The 22062-nt window shown below is 43.4% G+C and overlaps 1 protein-coding gene across 2 annotated transcripts; it reads right to left on the reverse strand.

Moving 5' to 3' along the window:
- Nucleotides 1–4424: 4424 nt before the first annotated feature.
- SNRPB (small nuclear ribonucleoprotein polypeptides B and B1) lies at nt 4425–13712 on the reverse strand. Of its 2 annotated transcripts, none has more exons than XM_014342960.4 (7): nt 13521–13712; nt 10441–10592; nt 8541–8652; nt 6532–6684; nt 5874–6012; nt 5421–5546; nt 4425–4725 (listed from the first exon to the last, which is right to left on the reverse strand). In XM_014342960.4, the coding sequence occupies exons 1-7, from the start codon at nt 13521–13523 to the stop codon at nt 4715–4717; spliced, it is 696 nt and encodes a 231-aa protein (XP_014198446.1). In that variant the 5' UTR covers nt 13524–13712; the 3' UTR covers nt 4425–4714. The 2 variants fall into 2 exon arrangements, with proteins under 2 accessions (XP_014198446.1, XP_003821332.1); XM_003821284.5 differs by having other exon boundaries at nt 4425–4579; nt 13521–13710.
- Nucleotides 13713–22062: the final 8350 nt, after the last annotated feature.

Consider the following 22062-nt stretch of genomic DNA (forward strand, 5'->3'; position numbering starts at 1 on the left):
TTTTCCTTTTGTTCTTTCTCTTTGTCAGTGATTCTCAAAAGCCAGCGTGCCTAAGATTTTTCCATGAAGGGTTGTATACACAAAACCATATATGCTGTACTTCAAGAGAGTTTGAGTAGATTTTCAAGAGTAGTTTTGAGGATACAGAATTTTTACTGTGCTAACCATTAGCCAACGTGTGACTGTTTTTTTTTCCTTTGCGTGATTATCCTTATTATTTGCATAATAAAAATAAGAGTACTGGCCGGGCATGGTGGCTCACACCTGCAATCCCAGCATTTTGAGAGGCCGGGGCAGGTGGACCACCTGAGGTCAGGAGTTTGAGGCCAACCTAGCCAACGTGGCGAAACCCTGTCTCTACTAAAAATACAAAAATTAGCCGGGCGTTGCGGTGCATGCCTGTAGTCCCAGCTATTCAGGAGGCTGAGGCAGGAAGCCGAGGTTGCCGTGAGCCGAGATCATGCCATTGCACTCCAGCCTGGGCGACAGAGCAAGACTCTGTCTCAAAACAAGGGGAAAAAAAAAAAAAAAGACTACTGCCTTTTAGCTCAGGCTGGGAGTATAAAACCCTTTTGGATCACACCTGTCAGGGAAGTGGGAAGCCAGCTGCCTTTGCAGTTTGTGCTACTCAGGGTTCCTGTGACACTGAGCCAACCATTGGCTCTACCAAAAGCTGATGCCAAACTCACCTCCCTGATGTCCTTATTCTAATAAACCTGGACCAACTTCATCTTTACTCAGCCTTTTCCTCCACTGCAAATATCCTTTCCACAACAAAAAGCCTTAGTAAACTTTTTCTGTGAAGAAACTTTTTTTTTTGAGATGAAATTCACATAGCAACAATTAACCATTTTAACAATTACAACTCAGTAACTTGAGTGTATTCACAAGGTTGTAAAACCACCAGCTCTCGCCCTATAAAAGTATCCTATTCCCATTAGGTAGGCACTCCATTTCCTGCTGCTCCCACCCCTGGAAACCTCTAATCTGCTGTCTCTACAGATTTATCTATTACGGGTAGCAAATATCCATATAAAAGCAATTATATAATAGATGATCTTTCGTGTCTGGCTTTTTTCACACTACACAATGTTTTCTAGGTTTATCTACATGGTAACATGTATCAATATTTCTTTCTTTTCAGCTCTATTATATTCCATTGTATGTATTGTGAAAGTTGTCAGAACCAAAATGGAGTCACTTCTATGTCTTTTTAAAAACCCTGCCAAAGCCGAAAGGCTATGAAGGGAGGATTCTGATGCATAAATGATAAAAAAAACTATTACAAAAGACTGTAAAAACACAACCTTGCACAAAGGCCATTGCAACCTTATATACATACAAAAATATTTCTGCAAGGACTTCTGCCCGGCCACTGCTTGTTCAACCTCAGACTGGTGCCACCAGGACTTCTTATTAATCCCTGGAGTTAGGGATAGTTATCCCAAGACAATTACATAATCCTTGTTTTTCCTTTTATTCTGTCTTCCTTTACCTCCCTGAATACGCATAGTATGGCACATGGACTCCCATTGCAATGCCCTATTCATGAATAGGTATCATTTTCTTATATGGCCTCCGTTTATTTAGGTTGACAGTATATACCACAATTTGTTTATCCATTATATGTTGAATATTTTGGGTTGTTTCCACCTTTGGGCTGTTATGAATAATTCTGCTATAACCAGTTGTATACAAGTTTCTGTGTATCAAACTACCTTTGCAAAAGTGACAGTAAGAGAAATCTGACATGGCTGACTCCATCTTGCTTCTGAACTCACAGGCCTACATCTTGGTAGAATTCAGGCCCCTCTCATCCTCTTCACTTGAGGGTCTTTCACTAGTTTTATAAGGGCAGTTTAGCTTTTGGGAAGAGCTCATCAAATCTCATTGTTGACGAGTTTTTATAGAGCTTTATCTCCAGCCACCTCTGCTCCAGGAGGCTGGTGGGTGGGAGTGAAAGTTCCAACCCTCTCATCACTTGGTCCTTCTGGTGGCTGGCCCCATCCTGAGGCTAGCTAGGGGTCCTACTCTAAGTCATGAACTCACGTATTATCCCATTACACAGGAAATTCCAAGTGTTTTTTAGGTGCTGTGATAAGAACCAGGAAAAAAGGCTAAATATATTTCATATTACCACAGATAAATATATGTAGGAGTGGAATTGCCATATAGTAATTCTGTTCAGCTTTCAGGAACTGCCACTGTTTTCCATAGGGGCTACACCATTTTACGTTCTCACCAGCAATGCATGAGGGTTCCTGTTTCTCCACACCCTCACCAAGAGTTATTTTTTTCACAAATAAGCCATCCTCGTGGGTATGATCCAGCATCTCATTGTAGTTTTGGTTTGCATTTCTTTAATAACCAATGATGTTGAACCAGTTTTCATGTGCTTTTTGGCCATTTGTGTATCTTCTTTGGAGAAATATCTGTTCAATTCCTCTCATTTTTGAAAAGGGTTATCTTTTTTATTAAGAATTCTTTTTATAGTTCAAATAGCAAACTACAGATATCAGACTATCGTATCGTTTGCAAAAATATTCTCCCCTTCGGTAAATTGTTTTTTCATTCTTCACCATTCTTGGATGTACAAGTTTTTAATTTTGATGAAGTCCCATTTACATATTTTTTCTTCTGTTGCTTGTTTTCAATGTCCAATCCAATAATCCATTGCCAAATCCAAGGTGATGAGGACTTACTCATTTTCTTCTAGTAGATCTAGCTCTTATAGATTGTTTACCAATTTTGAGTTAATGAGTGATAAATGAAGGTATATGAGGTAGAGTTCCAACTTCGTTCTTTTACATGTGGTTATCCAGTTGTCCCAGCACCATCTGAAAAGACTACTCTTTTCCCAATAGATGGTTTTGGTACCACTGCAGAAAATCAATTGACCATTTATGTAAGGGTTTATTTCTGTACTCTCATCTATCCATTGTCTATCTTTATGCCAGATGCAGTTTTGATTACAATTTTGTAGGTTTTGTGAGACTTCTAATGTGATCAAGATTGTTTTGGCTATTTGGGGCCTTTTGTAGCTTCATATATATGAGCATTAGCTTCTCCATTTCTGCAATGACCACTGGAATTATTATAGGGATGACATTGAATGTTTGGAGACTATTATTTGCTACTATAATAGTAAGTCTGGATCCATGAACATGTTGGCTTTCCTCATCTACTTAGTTTTCTTTCAGGATTTATAGTTTTCACCTTGGTTTGATTGATTCCTGGGTATTCTGGTATTGCTTGCTTTGACTCTTAGGTATTCTTTTGGTTGCTATCCTAACTGGAATTCTTTTCCATTTCCTTTTCAAATTGTTTGTTGGTGGTGTATGGAATAGTTTTTATGTGATCTTGTACCCTAAAACGTTGCTGAATTCACTCATTAGCTCTAGTAGCTATCTTGTTGATGGGGTTTTCTATATACAGGATATCTTCTGCAGAGATAGTTTTACCTCTTCCTTTCCAATTCCAATTCTTCTTTTTCTTGCCTAATCGTTCTGGCTAGAACTTCCAGTACAATGTTGAAAGTGGCCCAAGTGGGAACCCTTGTCTTGTTCCTATCATAAGGGTAAAGCTTTCAGTCTTTCACTATTATGTTAGCTGTGTTTCATAAATCCCTTAATCTTGTTTAAAAATTGCCTTCTGAGCTGGGTGCAGTGACTCATGCCTGCAATCCCAGGCAGAGGCAGGATACCTTGAGGCCAGAAGTTTTGAGGCCAGCCTGGGCAACACAGTGAGACCCCGCCATCTCTTTAAAAAAAAAATTCCCTTCTATTCCTAATTTGCTGGGTGTATTTATCATCAAAGGGTGTTGAAATCGTCTCAAATGTTTTTTCTGCATCTGTTGAGAAGATCCTATGGCTTTTTTCTTCCATTAATGCGGTAAGTGCCACTGACTGCATTTACAATTATCTTCCCCCTACACAGTAACTTTACAACAGTGTTCACCTTATTTTTGTACCCTTAGAGCTTGATGCACTAAGTACTAGAGTGCTGCTCAGTGAACACAGGCTTTGGGTGTAAGAACTCATGAAGATACCACAATTCAAAAGTTACGTTAGGTTATATGTTGTGTGTGACCCTGGCAGAAAGTTATGCCAAAATTACTCCTCTCCCAGCAGAATTTTCATTTTTAGCATTTGCTTCATGGAGGAGCTATCTAGATAAGTGCCTTCCCAAGAGGATATTATGGGTACTGATTTCAACAAAACTGATCTTTGAATCTGATAAGTGAAAATGTTCAATTTTGTAATTATCTTAGTGTACGAGGATGTACAGATGCAAATGGGTAGTAAAACATTTTATAGGGAAGAAGGTAAGATCAGGGTTAATTTTTTCCAAGGCAACCCTTCTTGACTCTATTAAGCACCCAATATATCAAAGATTTTTCTAAAAATAAAGATACATAGGTGCAATTATAATGTTCTCTTAAGAGTTTATTATAAACCAGTTTCATAGGCCACAAGGAGATAAAAGGACTATGTACAGCCTTACGGGAAACAGGCAGGGAGCTGAGGAGGGCCAAGATGAGTCTAGGGCCTTGGTGGGCGCATTCCCGGGGGAGGGGGCCCTGTAAGGGAAACCAGACAATCCCATGAGACTCCACGAACAACAGCATAAGAAACAAACAGGTCTGTGGTAACGTGGCCCTGAGGAATCGAGCCCACGCCTCTGCGGAGCTACTTCCATACTCTGTGGCCAAGGGTCAAAGAAGGCCTGAAGTAAGAGTAAGAAGTTTAGTCAGTGCCTGATCTGCAACTTGAATCCCCAACCCTGCCCCAGCCTCCCACGCCCTGCAGTAATCGAGTGAGGAGAGGGGTATACATGGCATATGTGCTAACTAGGGACTACTCTGAGGCTGACTGGGTTCCTATGTCTATAAAAACCCATAGAGGAATAATCCAGACTAGAGAAACAGGGGTCACCAAGTTTGCCCATGGGTTATCTTAGGGGGAAAGAACACTGGGCTTGGAGTCCAAACTCCCGGGGGCCTATTTTCTCATCCATGTGGGGACTGATCTCATTATTTCTCCAACTGAAGTTAAAGAGAAATCCATAATAGTATAGCAAAGCCCAGAGCCCCCTCTTAATTACTAGGCACTGTCAAACCAAAGAGCATAAGACAATCTCATAACTTTTGTTAGGGATCCTCAGAATGCATTATTTCATAGTGTCCTGAGGCCGCTGCCTTAGATACTGAGAAACACCCTGGGTGCAGGGCTGCTCTAACTGTTCTAAGAGGGGAGGTAAGCCCAATTTAAGAAATGTTCCCTCTTCTCTTTCCTTTCTGGATTTCCCTAGATTTAAGGCTTGAAAGCCCATGGGATATGATCTAAATGCAATCTTCCCTCCATTTCCTATCCCACTAGGCTCTAGGGAAAGAAGCCAAAGTCACCACTGCAGGCACTTACCTCGCATCCCAGGGGGAGGAGGCCGCATTCCCGGAGGGGGCATGCCCATTGGAGTCCCTCTTCCAGGGGGGATCCCCATTGGGGGACCCATAGGAGGTCTCATACCAGGAGGTGGGCCCATCATGCCTGCAAGAGAAAAGCCCCAAGAATATAGCTCAAGTGTCTATCTTGAAAAGGTAGCAAAAAAACTACAAAGCTTTCCACCAAGTTCTGAGATAGATGGACCATTCCACCCTCTCAGCAGCTCCCAGAAAACTGACATTTGAGCCTAACACCCAGGGCTCCCAATGGCTCTTGTCCACTTAGTCTCATCAGTCAGCCACGCTGGATCTCAGAGTAATCCTGCTTAATTATACAAACTCATCATCAGCTTCGGTCAAGGTTATATCTCATCATTAATCCAGCTAAGACATCTTCTATCAATTAGCACTGGTCTCCTTATGGGCTCCTCACCTGGAGGGGGTGCTCCTCGGCCCATAGGTGGGGGAGGACCCCCACGGCCAGGTGGGTACTGGGTTGGGGCCCCGGCAATACTGGCTGTGGCAGCAGCTGCAGCGGCTGCAACAGTACCTCTTCCTTGTGGGGTCATCACCTAAGAGGACATAAGAAGAAAGAGTTAGAAGAGTACAGTACAATGCAGCTTCCCACTCTCCTCCCCAACTTGGGGAAGGACAGTGGGAAATAACAGACACCAAATCCCTTAATGCTACAACTCTCAGCACCAGACTTCCTATCCAAAACCACATGTCGGGAAAGATCAAGCTTGAATGCCCAACTCCCATCTTCTAGACCTGAATGTAAGCATGTCCAATCCAAGTGAGAGAAGGCAACTGCATTTTCAAATATGACTCATGATTTCAAATGCTGTCATGGAAATATTTTCCTTAAATACAGTTGGCTAATTTGTACATCTCTTTAATAGCATCAACATAATTTACAATGGCAAATTATCCTTTTCACTTGCTTCTAGGGCCATGTATAAACCACAGTGAAACACTGATAGTCTGACAATCACAGGTTGGTCACTCTGGACCCTTTTAAAACTATGGACCCTCCCCTTTATCCTTTATTTTAGCCACCAGGAGGTGGTACCCTTTCCCCAACTCCTCACCTGTTGGGATGGCCCGCCAACCCCACGGACTGGCCCAGCAAGTCCTGCAGGAGCCTGGGGCATGGGAACCCCAGCTGGGATTCCTCTGCCAGCAGCCCTGCCGATCCCTGGGCCCCCGGCAGCTCCAGCAAGTGGAACTCGAGCAATACCAGTCTGAAAAATAAACAAATATGCTCTGATGCCCAGTGGTCTGAAGATCAGAAGTATACTTTGGAATATCATTGCCAAGAGAGCCCCTCGAAATAGCTTATAAATACTATCGAAATAGCTTATAAATACTACCTCTCCATGTGTGCCAAGACCATTCTTCCTCCATCCAAGACTATGAGTTATCCCTGAAGCAGGGTAGAACTTAAGAGTAAGTCTAGAGAAACATGCCACAACTCAACCACCTATATGCACTCCTGTGAAAGTTAAACCAAGAGCAAAGGGCCAGGGTTCCACTCAGGGTTCAGCAGGCAAGGCATTAAAGGGACATGAGATCCATTCCCAGCTGATTCTAATCCGCTAGGTGACAATGGGCAAATAATCCCACAATCCCAGGCTGAGTTGCCTTATCTGCAAATGACATGGTTATGGTACAACTGGTTGTGATCACAAAGGTTTACGATGGGTTATGTTAGACCAGCCAATTCTACTGGAAGTAGGTACGAAGAGATTTGAATATGTACATGGACTTTGAACCAAGATATGCTAACGTCCCTTGCAGACATTTTTAACTGGAAAAGGCAGAAACGTAAAAATCTCCAAAAAAGAAAATGACTAGGATAAACTACTCTGTACTCATTTGAGAAAATCTTTGTCATTAACTTGACTTTAAAAGTGTTGAGCAACTAGAAAAATGTTAACATTAAGTGAAAACACAGAACAACATAATATATGCCCACTATGTGTTAAGTACAAAAAAATCCAGATAATATATGTGGATTTTTAAAAAGTTAAAAGGATTATTCTCTTTTGATTAAAATAACGTCTTGGCAGGGCGTGGTGGCTCACACCTGTAATCCCCGCTACTTGGGAGGCTGAGGCAGGAGAATCGCTTGAACCCGGGAGGCAGAGGTTGCAATAAGCCAAGATCGTGCCACTGCACTCCAGCCTGGCGACAGAGCGAGACTCCATCTAAAAATCTAAGGAAAAAAAAAACAAAAACAAAAACAAAACAAAACAAAACAAAAAAAACAAAAACAAAAACAAAAACCCTTCAAATGAAAAAGGGAAAGGGAAAACAAATTTGACTAGGTCTCTAAAGCCTGCTCTATTTCTATGTGTAGCTTGGTGTTTACAGAATCAAGACTGTCTGAGATCAAATGTCAGTTTCACCACTTAGTGGCTGTGGCACCTTGGGCAAGTTACTAAGCCCTGGTTTATTCTATTTATAAGATGAGAATTTATCTCTAAAGAGACCTAAAGGATCAAATAAAATACTGAAGTGGTTGGCGCAAGGTAGATTCTCAGTAACTATGAACTGTAACTGTACAAAACAAAATACACACATTTCCTATTGTTTCGGAGTTACAACTTTTTAAGGTCTACCTAGGCTTTGTCGTCACATTAAGAACTGACCCAGATGGCTTCAGGTGCTTCCTCCACTGACTCACTATGTACATCAACTGAGAAACAGGTAGAGCTTTAAAGTCAGAGATACCCAAATTCTAGTTCCCCTTTTCCACTTCTTTCTTGCAGGGTAACCTCTTTTTTTTTTTTTTTGTCTTTTTTTTTTCTTCCTTTTTCTGGAGAATGGGGTCTCGCTATATTGCCCAGGCAGGTCTCGAACTCCTGGGCTCAAGCTATCCTCCCGCCTCTTGCCTCCCTGAGAGCTGGGATTACAGACGTGAGCCACTGCGCCCGGCCTCTTGCAGGGTAACCTCTTTAAGATTTCACTTATTATCTGAAAAAGGCGGCAAAATCCAGAGGATGCCTGTGAGAACTGCAATGAAACAGAATCTAACACAGAGCCTGGCTCACGGTAGGGCCTTCCCTCCTCCACAAGGCTTCCTGCTCTGACTTACATCTTTGGGAGGAGGTCCCTCTACTGTCATTGAGACCAGATTCTCCCCTCGCAGCAGCACCAGACCGAGGACTCGCTTCTCTTCCCTTTCTGCTTGTTTGGAGTTCTTTGGCCTAAAGAGAGGTTTAGAAGGAACAAAAAAAGTGTTAGAGGTGGGTAAAGTTCACCTGCCTAGTGGCCTCCAAGATTTGCTTATACTGCATCTCCTAACAAACAGTACACAAACTTTCCCAAGACAGCCCTCCTGGATAGTCTCTACAGGCTGAACACATAACCTCTTAGGTGGCTATCTACCTGTTTCCTACCATGCCAAGAGGACACACTGACCAAGAGATAGGACAAGGTCAACAAAGCCCAGCCCGGGCCCAAATGCTATTCCACAGCAACTGTGAAGGCCCTTCCCTCAGTCAAGTCTTCTTTCTTAGGACCCTATTCCCTCCCTTCAGCTTAAGGTCTTGCCAACATCAGGAGGCTGCCTAAACAATTCCAATCAAATGACTCCCACCCACCTCACTTACGTGCAGTGTCCTTCTAATATCAATTCAACCTCACAGGCCTATAATTCTGCCCCTCATCTTACATCAGAAATAGGAGAAGTCATAGAAGGAAAAGGTTAAGAGAAATTTCACATACACAGAAATTGAAATTTCATGTCTGTTCCTCAAAAGCATAAAAACAGAAACCCCCAAAAAGCAACAACCAGAAAAAGATGAACAAAATATAAATGTGAAGTAGGAAAAATAACTGCAACAGGATAGGAAAGTGGGGAAAAAAGCTAAAGCTAGATCCTAAAAATAAAGGGGAAAAAATAGCCTGATTTAAAAAAAGAACTCAAAAGATTTTGTTTTGATATTTTACAGTATATTAACTGGTTGTCTGTGGATGGACAGTTTTTCGCTTTTTTGGCTCACATTTTCTTATTTTTTAAAATAATAACCATGTATTGTCCTTTCATAATTAGAAAAAAACCCTTCGGGGTATTTTAGTTTCTACTCATAGACTTCTTTGTATTTTCAAAAATATTTTCCAATAAACATTTTTTATAATCAGGAGGGAACTTTGGAGTAGCTCCACGCTCATCTGTTGGCCCCTCTCTAACACGTACCTGGCACCCAGGCATCCCTATCACATTTTTAAACTATACTTCTTGACCTTGGGTCACAGAAGAAATCAGCCCCAAGGAGAATCAAAGGGAATTCAAAGTGAGTGACAGAATAATATGGACACTGCATATGACAAAAGAGCTGATGACCACGGAAGTCACATCATCTTTTTGTGCCTCAAGTAGCCTTGAATGTAAAACATGATGGGAAGCTAAATCATATCTTTTAATGGGCCAAAAGCTTAAGATCTGTGAGACTCGAGGCAAGGGAGTTAGCCAATAACTTATGGAATTGTAGCAAAGTAGAAAATATCTCCAATTGTTTGTATAAATGCCAACAAAAATCATTGGCCCCAAACCCACATGGGGAGCTGAGCACTTACCCTGAAGAGGGTCAGAGGCTTCTTAAAGCAGTTTCAGACCAGGCTGCATTGGGAGAGCCCTTTAGGCTACAGCTTTACAAATAGGCAATGAGGCCAGAAACTCAAGCTCTCCCCCCTCACACACCTGTGGGGAGAACATGAGAGCCCTTTACCCCAGTACCCAGGGGCACACAAAGTCAGAGAAACAAAAAGCCTAGCAGCCCTTCACAACTTGTACTTTGCTAGACCTAGAGAGCAAGGTTTGCTGGACTGAAAAAGATTTCTTAGTGTTCAATGTCCCCATTTAAGTCTGCCCTCTAAAACTGGAGAATAAACAGAGAAGAACCGACTAGCTACATCACCACCTCTATTGCTTGGCCCACCCACTCAATCCACTCCCATCCTCCAGTCTCCGCCCCCCCTAGTCCACTCCTCACTTGATCTTTCTGAACTCATCACAGTCACAGAGGATCAAATTCATGTGCTTGTCAAAAGCCTTGAAGGTGCCAATGAAGATCCGGCCGTCCTGCAGGATGCACCTCATCCTGTAATCAATATGCTGCAGCATCTTGCTGCTCTTGCCCACCGTCTGCAAGGAGAAATGGACAGGGATGAGACTCTGCTCTTTTGGACCCAACACCTCTGGCCCTCCCCAAAACTTCCTATGGCGTTCTTGTCCATGTGTCCAACTTTCTCAACAGATTCTTAGCTCAGTCTTCCACCCACAGCCTTTTCCTAGGAATTCTCCCATGCCACCCTGTTTTAGCCCTGACCTCTACACAGTAATCTGCTATTCCCTCTTCCCTTGAAATCGGTCTTTCTCATATTATAATTGCCTTTCTCCATGTCGTGTCAGTTGCAGGGATGAGAGTATAGGGTGTCCCCAAAATAATCCAATGCATACATACTAGAGCCATCTACCACTGTGCAGATTATAGATATGTGACTCAAGTGCTATGGAACATTCAAATCTCATTAAAAACACTGAGTAAAGGAAGAGCTAGACTAGGGCTGAAACTAAAAATCTAATCAACAAGAAGCTTGTTATCAGGAAGGAGATCAGCTTCAAGGTGAAAAATGAAATCCACATATCAAGAATTTGTTAGTGTGCCTCCAAGACTATATTTGGCAGAGGGAAACTTCTGATGGTTAGGGTGCTAACCAGTGTGGACATATAATGGTCTTTAACGCAACAAACATTTCTGCTTTCATAACCTGGGTTCCAATGTGCTAAAATAAAGAAGTGACTATATAGGTATCACTTTGTGAACTGTCAGGTACCCTAAGCAGTTGTACTTCTCTCTATAAACAAATCACCTGGCATTTGATCTGTGTATCATCCTCCCATCAGTCTGACTGCTATACCCAAGTCCTAACCCACCAAGTGCCTTCTATGGACCTCTGTTCATCTCTGTGAGCTCAGACAACAAAGTTCTGAACCTGCAAATATGCAGATCAAAACCTTGACTCCATGGCCAGGCTCAGTGGCTCACTCCTGCAATCCCGGCATTTTGGGAGGCCGAGGTGGGCAGAACACCTTAGGTCAGGAGTTCAAGACCAGCCTGGCTAACATGGCGAAGCCCCGTCTCTACTAAAATTACAAAAATTAGCCACACGTGGTGGCAGGTGCCTGTAATCCCAGCTACTCGGGAGACTGAGGTGGGAGAATCGCTTGAACCTGGGAGGTGGAGGCTGCAGTGAGCTGAGATCATGCCACTGCACTCCAGCCTGGGTGACAGGGAAAGACTCCATCTCAAAAAAACAAAAACAGAACTTGACTCCACACAAAGATACAGCGAGCCTCCCTCAGGTTAGGTGGTTCAGTTTCCATTCAATGACCATTTTAACCAGCTTCTAACCACAAGGGATCTGAACCTTTAGGGCAACATTCACTGGTCCAGCTGAACTAATGTTTACTGGGTGCTCACTGTGTATCTGGCACTGTGATAAGCACAGTACATCTCATTTAATCCCCAAAATTGGGCCCATTATTATCCCTATTTTACAGATGAGGTCACTGAGGCTAGGAGAGGTTAAGTAACTTGCCCAGTTTCACAGCTGGGAAGCTGTGTTGGAACGTAGACAAAATGAACCCAGCGCCTATTCTAACCAATTATCCAAACAATACCCTACCAGGTTTCCCTGCTTCCAGTCCCATCGAATATACATGCCAGAGCTAGAGCAATCTTTCTAAACACCACTAAGCTTATGTCATTTTGCTGGTTAAAATCCTTCAGTGGGCAGGGCGTGGTGGCTCGCGGCTGTAATTCCAGCACTTTGGGAGGCCAAGGTGGGTGGATTAACTGAGGTCAGGAGTTCGAGACCAGCCTGGCCAACATGGTGAAACCCCGTCTCTACTAAAAATACAAAAAATTAGCCAAGTGTGGTGGCGGGTGCCTACAATCCCAGCTACTTGGGAGGCTGAGGCAGGAGAATCGCTTGAACCCGGGAGACGGAGGTTGCAGTGAACCCTGATCGATCCACCGCACTCCGGCCTGGGCAACAAAAGCAAAACTCCGTCTCAAAAAAATAAAAATAAATTAAATTAAATCCTTCAATGACATGCCTCACCACCACTGAGGTAAAATTAACACGCAAGGCCTTTAGCAACTAGCCTCCTGCCAATTCTTCCCGTCTTCCCTTCCTTCTTCCTTTCTCCTCCAGCAACTTTTTCTCAGTCAACAAACGCAGAAAAATCCAGTAACTTTTTAAATCTTGTTACCCTTCAGCCTTTGTTCCTTCAGTTCTCCGGGTCTCTAATATTCCCCCCATTTTCGCCGGGAACATTCTTGCTAATCTTTTAGGAATCTGCTCAGGAACCATCTATTCGAGAAAACATTCCTACCCCGCCCCGCTGCCGTTACTTTTCCCGAATGACCACACTGAATTATATTGTGTCCCCAGCTACCTCTGTGAAGGAAGCAAACATATCTCAGAGAGTAGCCCCAGCGCCTGAGAAGTCAGGCACAGGCAAACACGGACACGTGACGAGCAACGGAGTGGACTCTCCCTCCAACATTCTCCATCACCCTCCTCCGCCCTCCTCTCCATCCAGCAGACCTAGCAAGACTCCAGCGTGGTCCACGAGCCCCTTCCACCCACTTCCGCCAACTCTTTCTCAGACTCACAAACTTCCACAAGTCTGAGCCTTTTACCGGGTCCCCCTGCGGCTCCAGTGCCTGCTCCGAAGCCCGGGACATATATTTATTCGGCAAAAGTTAACTTAGTGCCTACTGGGTCCCAGGAATTATGGCTACAGCGGTGTCGAGAGCCGCGGTTCTACCCTCGCCCCTGCCGAGCGACCTCGGCCTCCGACACCGGTTCCAACCTTTTCCTCGACCCCATGCCTAGCCGAACCGCCAAGGTCCTGCTCTTTCCCGCCCAGACCGAGCGGCCTCGGCCCAGGCCTTCACCGCCCTAAGCGGCTCCAACCCACGGCTTCCTCCCCGATCAGTCGCGGTTCCCACTCCACAACAGACTCGGAAGCTCCCGCGCCGCCAGCCTGTGCCCTCCTTACCATGGTGGCGGTTCTGATGGCTCTGATACCCGCCGGATTCGCCTCCTCAGAGGCCTAGCCTCTCTCCCACAGCCGATTTCCCGCCGCCGCTACCGGAAATGCAGCACCACGTAAAATGCGGTCGGGTAGAAACCTACTTCCGGTCCAGCTCAGTAGCCCTGGAGTTCCGGCCCCGGAGCGGAGCTTCTGCCGAGCAGAGGCGGGGCCTGGGGACTGGGCGTTAACATCCGGCTTTGACGTAAGGAGAGCCTTAAGTTCCTGTTTGGACACCTTCCTAGCTTAAATCCGTACTCAGAGCTGCTCTGTGTCACACTCATTTCTCTTCACCCCGCCTTTCCCATTAACCTCTCGGTCCTCATTTCCCATCACCCTCCCCGGCTCTCTCCTCTACAGTCACTATTCTTGCTTTTCCCTCCACTGGCTGGACGCGCTCCTTTTTCAGCCCCTCTGCATTTGCTTTTGCCTCTGCCTGGAATGGTAGTCCCCAAGGTATACCAGAAGGCTGCTGCCCTCACCTCTTTCAAGATGTAAGCTTAAATAACATTTTCCCAGTGAGGATTTCCCTAACCATCCTGTAACCTTCCCACCCACCTCTTCCTCATCTCTCCTGTATTTCCCTCTTGCTGTCCAACACGCTGTATATTTTTGTTAGTTGTTTTATTATCCCCTCCCCATTAGAATGTAAGATCCGTAAGGGTGTGAATTTTTCTCTTTGTGTATTACTCATTGCTGTAGTGCCTAGAACACTTTAGCACAAAATAAGGGCTCTATCCATATTTGCTGATAATCGCATCCAGTCGTATGACATTTATTTTTTTTTCTATGACTTTTTTTTTTCTTTTGAGACAGAGTCTCAGTCTGTCACCAAGGCTGGAGTGCAGTGGCACAATCGCGGCTCACCGCAACCTCTGCCTCCCCGGTTCAAGCGATTCTCCTGCCTCAGCCTCCCGAGTAGCTGGGAATACAGGCCTGTGCCACCACACTCGGCTAATTTTTGTATTTTTAGTAGAGACGGGGTTTTGCCATGTTGGCCAGGCTGGTCTCGAACTCCTGACCTCAACTCCTGGTCTCGAACTCCTGATCCACCCACCTTGGCCTCCCAAAGTGCTGGAATTACAGGCGTGAACCATCACACTGGGCCCTTCCTATGACTTTTAAATACAGCATATACACCCAAGGCTTTCAAGTTTGTTCCTCTAACCTTGGTCTCTTCATTTAACTCTTGGCCCTTTATATCCAGCTGCCAGCGTGATGTGAATGTCTAATAGGTATACCAAATTTAACATGTTGAAAACTGAATTCTTGATTCTATTCACTGTTTCTAAAACCACTTCACCAGTGTTCCCCATCCCCGAACTTTCTTGGATTAAAAAAGAAAAAAAAGAAAATGACAAATTTGAAGCATATTTCATTCTTCTCTTTCTCTGCCATCGAATAATCAAATTCATCAGCAAATCCTGTGGCCCCCACCTTCAAATTATCTTGAATATGATTGTTGTCACCCACTCCATTGCGTCCACTCTAGTCATAGCCACCATCATCTCTGTCTTGGATCATTGAACAAGCCCGTAACTTGTCTCTTTGCTTCCTTTCTTGTTCTCACAGCAGCCAGAGGGATCCTTCTAAACGTACTGGGATATCAGATGATGTCATGCCCTGGTCTCCACTTACCAAAAACTTCCCAGCACACATGGAAGAAAATCTAGCTCTGCACTCCTCTCCAACCTCATTCATCTCCTTCAACATTCCCCTCATTCGTCATTCTCCAGTCACACTAATCTCCTTGCTGTTCCTCAAACCCAGCAAGGAAAGCTTCCACCTTGGTGCTTTGTCATCTTCACACCATCTCTAAAGGGTATGTTCTGTTGTCCCGTTTCCTGTCACCTGTAGATGAAGAGGTGAAGCCTCATAGAAATGAATTATGTTGCTCAAAGTGGCGGAGTCAGAGTGGGAATATAGGTCCGTCTGGCTCCTCAGCTGTTCATTTGCCCCCACCTTACCCAGCTGCCTAACACTTCATTCATGCATGCATTTAAAATCATTTTTATTTAGCATCTACTAAGGCCATGCACCATTATTGGGATAGAGTCCTTTCCCTCACGGAGCTTTACATCCTACTGAGAAAGACATAGTAAACCAAATAAATAAGTATGCAATGTAACATTAGAGTGATATGAAAAAAATAAATAAAGGCAGAGGACTGAGAGGGATAGGGTACAATTTTGGCTAGGTGGTCAGGGGAAACTTCTCTGAGGAGTGATATGTGAGCAGAGACCTGAACCTACACTCAGGTCTATCAGAAGGATGAATATTATGAAGGACATTCTAGAAAATGTATATAAAGGGAATCATATAATAATACGTGGTCTTTTGTGACTACCTTCTTTCACTTAGCACAATGTTTTTAAGGCTCATCCATGTCATGACACGTATCAATACTCCATTCCTTTTTATGGCCAAATAACATTCCATTGTATGGATGTACAGTAGTCCCCCCATATCCATCTTTCACTTTCTGCGGTTTCAGTTACCCACAATCAACTGCAGTATAAAAATAGGTGAGTACAGTACAAGATATTTTGAGACCACATTCATATAACTTTTATTACAGTATATTTTTATAACTGTTCTATTAGTATTGTTAATCTCTTACTGTACCTAATTTATAAATTAAACTTTATCATAGCTATGTATGTATAGGAGAAAATAGTATATATAGGGTTTGGTAGTATCTGCCGTTCCATGAATCCACTGGTGATCTTGGAATATAACCTCCTCAGAGAAGGAGGGAACTACCATATTTTATCAGTTCATCAAATGACGAACATTTGGATTGCTTCCACCTTTTGGCTGTTATAAATAATGCTGCTGTAAACATCGTGTACAAGTTTTCACGTGGACATGCTTTCATTCCTCTTTGGTATCCAGCTAGGAGCGGAATTTCTGAGTCATATGATAATTCTGATTAACCATTTGAAGAACTGCCAGACTGTTTTCCAAAGTGGCTTCACCATGATACATTCCCACAAGTGGCGTATGAGGGTTCTGATTTCTCCACATCTTCACCCATATTTGTTATTATCTGACTTTTTGATTCAAGCCATCTAATGTGAAGTGCTATCAATTTCATCGTGGTTTTGATTTGCATTTCCCTCATGACTAATGATGTTGAACATCTTTTCATGTGCTTGTTGGCCATTTATATATCATCCTTGAAGAAATGCCCATTCAGATCCTTTTCTCATTTTTTAATTGGACCATTTGACTTTTATTATTGAGTTGTAAGAATTCTTTCTACATTACAGATACAAGTTCCTTGTCAGATATATGATTTATACAGGTTTTCTCCCATTCTGTGAGTTGTCTTGTTTTTTTTTTTGAGACAGAGTCTCACCCCATCACCCAGGCTGCAGTGCAGTGGTGCGATCACAGCTCACTGCAGCCTGACCTCCAATGCTCAAGCGATTCTCCCACCTCAGCCTTCCGAGTAGCTGGGACTACAGATGCATGCCACCATGGTGGCTAGTTTTTGTTATTTTTTTTTGTAGAGACAGGGTTTCACCACGTTGCCCAAGCTGGATTCGAGCAATCCACCCACTTCAGCCTCCCAAACTGCTGGGATTACGGGCATGAGCCACCATGCCTGGCCTTTTCACTTTCTTGATAATATCCTGTACAAAAGTTTTTAATTTGGATGAAGTCTAATTTATCTTTTTGTTGTTGTTGTTGCTCATGTTTTTGGTGCAATAAGAAAAATCTTTTCTGCCAAATCTAAGATTACGAAGATTTACCCCTTTGTTTTCTTCTAATAGTTTTATAGTTTTAGCTCTTACATTTAGATTTTTGATACATTTTTAGTTCATATTTTATATATGGTATAAGGTAGGGTCAAACTGTATTCTTTTCTAAGTAGATATACAGTTAGCTCAGCATCATTTGTTAAAAAGACTCTTCTTTCCCCCACTGAATAATCTTGGCACCCTAGTGGAAAATCATTTGACCATTGACACATGGTTTTATTTCTGGACTTCCAATTCTATTCCTTTGATCTATATGGCTGTCCTTATGCCAGTACTGTACTATCCTGATTACCATTTGCTTCATAGTAAGTTTTGAAGTCAGAAAAAGTGTGAATCCTCCTCCTTTTTCTTTTTCAAGGTTGTTTTGGCTATTCTAGATGCCTTGCAACTCAATTAGTTTGCCAATCTACAAATAAGGGAAAAGGGGTCATGAATTCAGAGCCAGGGATTAAACAGGCAATTCATTTGGTCTTTACTTGATAAAATGGTCCCAAGTTTCAGTCTAGATCAGGGGCGGGCAAACTTTTTAAAAATATGTATAAGACTGGTTAGTTTCCAATAAATTTTTTGTTAAGGGCAGAGAGCATTTTAGGGCTGTCGAGCCATTTGGTCTCTGTTGCAATTACTCAACTTTACCATGTATCATGGAAGCAGCTATACTCAATACCTAGCAAATGAGTGTGGCTGGGTTCCAATAAAATGTTATTTATGGATACAAATAGATGTCACAAAATATTATTATCCTTTAAATTCTTTGCAACCATTTAAAATGTAAAGACCATTTACATTTTGTGTAAATGTAAATGTAAAGACCATTTACATTTTGTGTGGCTCAAGGCCACACAAAAACATGTGATCAGCAAGGATTGGCATTTAGGCTGTAGTTTGCCAACCTCTGATGTAGACCATTAGATTTCTGTGTCTAGATTCAGGGTCACAGCCCCAGCTGAGTATTCATAATTGATAGTTTTGACTTGCATTATTTATTTGGCTTATCTCTGGGCTCACTAAATATATGCAGTCAAAATTCATGTCTTTTCCCTCATTTTAAAAACACACACATATACCTTCACACTTGTATCAATCTGCGTTCGACAGGGAGACAGAAACCATACAGTAATTTAAATTAAAGAATTATTTTGCCAGGGATGGTGGCTCATGCCTTTAATCCCAACACTTTGGGAGGCTGAGGCAGGCGGATCACCTGAGGTCAGGAGTTCGAGACCAGCCTGGCAACATGGTGAAACCCCATCTCTAAAAATACAAAAATTAGCCGGCTGTGGTGGTGGGTGCCTATAATCCCAGCTACTCAGGAGGCTGAGGCAGGAAGAAATGCTTGAACCAGGGAGGTGGATGTTGCAGTGAGCTGAGATCGTGCCATTGCACTCCAGCCTGGGCAACAAAACAAGACTCGATCCCCACCCCCCAAAAAAATTATTTTCCAAAGATAAATGTAAATACAAAAAGAAAATCCTACAGCTGAGGGGGATTACCCAAGGATAAACTTGGAAGGAGGGTTCCCTCCCCAAGGCTAGGGTTCAGTCCTTCTTGGAGTTGTGGTTGCAGCCTACTGGATAGCAGAAAAGTTTGAGGGGGAAGGTTGTGCAGGCCAGAGTTGGTCCACAGTCACTAGGCAAGCAGAAATAACCCTCTGGGGCACAAGCAAGCCAAAGCTGGCAAATAGTACACAGAGGGAATTGGGAATACAGAGAGAGCTGGGGTGTTGATGTTGACACAAGGCCTGGATCACATGGTGTCTGTGTGGGGAAGGCCTAAGGAAACAACAGGAGCCAAGGTTAATGGGCGGATGAGCGGAGGCGACCAAGGCACTGCTGTGGGCACTGCTGGAAATGGAGGCTGGAGAGCTGCAAGAACCTAGTACTCTTCTGTGCACAGCTAGGGCTGGGAGACCCAACAGTGGCTACTGGGGCCCTGGTGTGCATGCACTAGAGCTGGGGAGAGGGTCAATGTGGGCTGGGGAGGCTCAAGCCTCTGCACAGGAGGAGGTCAGGTGGTCTGCTTGCTAGACGGCCAGTCCCGTGGGGCCCCCAGCATTTGTACCAGTGGGGCTGCAGAGGGTGTAGCAGTGGCCTGGGCTGGGGCACAGGCCTGTGCTGTTTAGGCTCCCAACTGAGCCACCAGTGCCTGAATGGAGAGCTGGACAAAACACTCCTATGGTGGCCAATTGGTAGAAAAAGCTGTGTCCTGCAGGCATTTAGCATGGGAGAAAACTTCACTGGCCATGGAGTAGAGTAAAAATGGGTACTCTCACAGAGGTTGCAGTGAGCCAAGATCACGCCATTGCACTCCAGCCTGGGCAACAAGAGCGAAACTCTATCTTTAAAAAAAAAAAAATAGAAAAGAAAAAAAACAGGTACTCTCCAGGACCTGGTGAAAGAGCCACCTGACCCAAGAAAGAGGGCCCTTCTCCCCGCAGTGTTGCTCTGGTGCCCTCTACTGATAAACCTTATGCCAGCTGGCAAAGGAAACACGTAAAGGGCCCAGATCCATTTGCACAGACCAGGCAACACAAGGAGAATTTGAAGCTCAAACAATAAGTTGATAATTGGCACAATTTCACATACACACACAGACGTACTCTACCACATAGAAAGGCACAATCCTGGACGCAGATGGGAAAAAGAGGATACCCAGTTTGACTTACCCTCTAGAGAAGAAACTATTCTTATGGTAAACACAGATAAGAGGGGTGTTGACTTTCTGCTTGGATTCCTGGAGTGGTGAGAACTTTTTCTCTTTTGCAAATGTGTCTACTGTTCGAAAGCTGTGTTTGTGAGAGTCCTCTTTTACATTCTTGCCTGTCTTCTACATTCAGGCAATCACCAAGTGCTTTGGAGACAAACCCTATGAAGTCTATCTTCTCTTTCAGTCCACTCTGCTGTTGCCATAGCTTGTTACAAATTTTGCCTGGACAACTGCAATACTTCTGACTTCCCAAATTTTTACTGGTCTCAGTGCTGTTTATCACACTTCCTTTCATTCTCTTAAGTTTCCTCTCGGATTCTCTGCAATATCTCTTCTAGATCTCCAGCCCCATATGAAATTCCTTTGCCAATATATTCAGCAGAAAATCTGATTGGAAATGTTTTCATATTCTTACTAGCTATGTCAAGTGTACCTCCAATACTGCACAATTTATTTACTCAAAGATTTTTACAGGTTGAGCCTTTCTCTCAAGACAGGTGACCAGATGCAGTGGCTCATGCCTGTAATCCTAACACTTTAGAAGGCCAAGGTGGGAGAATTGCTTGAGCCCAGGAGCTTAAGACCACCTGGGTAACATAGTAAAACCTTGTCTCCATTAAAAAAAAAAAAAAAAAAGACAAGCCACTTTTAGTGGCCGTGACTTAGGAGAAGGTACAGGCCCTTCTTCTTTAACCTAGGTTACAGGTTACTAGAACAGACACAGAAGAGAGGAAGCTAAGACAAAAACGATTTTAAGTAGCATTAAAATTCACAAAACTCAGCTCTCTTTCTCCCAGCCAAAAAATCGCTTTCTAGTTCCCAAAGGAATTGGAAAGCAGGGACAAGGTAAGAACTGATGGCTGGCAGCAGTAAGGGCGCTGCTGAGCAACTGCTCTACCTGAGAGTGGGCCGAGCTGGGGAAGCTGGACTCGGCCTTGGGGTCTGCATCAGTAGCAGATAGGACCATCACCTATCCTCATGTGTAACCTGGCTTTGTGAGATTTTTCTAGTCATCAACTATTGCCCCATAACTCACAGAAGGAATGCTTTTACCCTTCAAGAACACTAGTTAGGTAGAACTCTAGGAATCTTGTTTCATTATTTTTTTCTTTTTTTAGGATTCTAGAATGTCATGCTCCAACCAGTCCCAAATTTCTCTTTAATCAAAGAGCAGCTGAGTGTTTGGCTGTTCTCCAAAATGATTTCTAGGTTAAAATTAATGAATAAGATATGGGGCTAGATAAAAATAATCTTTCCACGAGAATGCAGATTTTATCCCTTACACATTTCATGCATATTAGAGAAAATAAAAAAGCATAACATGGTATGGAAAAAGATTATGCAATGAGAGAATCTCACGTCTGTCAAGAATCCTCTACCATTTGCTCTCTTTTAGAAAAAATGATTTAAAAAATTATATGTGCTTACTTTGTTTTTGTTTGAAACGAAGTCTCACTCTGTCACGCAGACTGCAGTGCAATGGCGTGATCTTGGCTCACTGCAACCTCCGTCTCCCAGGTTCAAGCAATTCTCCTGCCTCAGCCTCCCAAGTAGCTGGGATTACAGGCATGTGCCACCACACCTTGCTAATTTTTGTATTTTTAGTAGAGACAGGGTTCCACCATGTTGGCCAGGCTGGTCTCGAATGCCTGCCCTCAGGTGATCCACCTGCCTCAGCCTCCCAAAGTGCTGGGATTGAGCCCAGCACCAGGTGTGAGCCACCGCGCCCGGCCAACTTACTTTGGATATAGGAGAAATATATGCACAGATATTTTGAAATTAGGTTAGAGCTTGCATGTATAAATTATTTCACCTTTAATCTGAATCACTTTACCTAATTTCACAACCAGGTGCTGTCAGATTGCCTGCCATCTTGAAAGTCCCTTCAACCCAAATCCTTTCTGTGGACTCATCACACAAGGTACCACCTTATGACTACTCCAGGTGGTCATATTTCTGTAAGTTTTTTGGTCAGATTTCGTTGTTTCTGCTCATTGCGATTACTAGGTCAAATGTTTCCAAAATAAAATTGATTT

The sequence above is a fragment of the Pan paniscus genome, chromosome 21 (assembly GCF_029289425.2).
Source record: "Pan paniscus chromosome 21, NHGRI_mPanPan1-v2.0_pri, whole genome shotgun sequence".
Taxonomy (NCBI): domain Eukaryota; kingdom Metazoa; phylum Chordata; class Mammalia; order Primates; family Hominidae; genus Pan; species Pan paniscus.

Coding starts and splice junctions, on each gene's coding strand:
- SNRPB (XM_003821284.5), bottom strand. Junction 5,547..5,873: donor CCGAGGAGCACCCCCTCCAG/GTGAGGAGCCCA, acceptor TTTCTCTTGCAG/GCATGATGGGCCCACCTCCT. Junction 4,580..5,420: donor TCCTCCCCCTGGGATGCGAG/GTAAGTGCCTGC, acceptor TTTCCCTTACAG/GGCCCCCTCCCCCGGGAATG.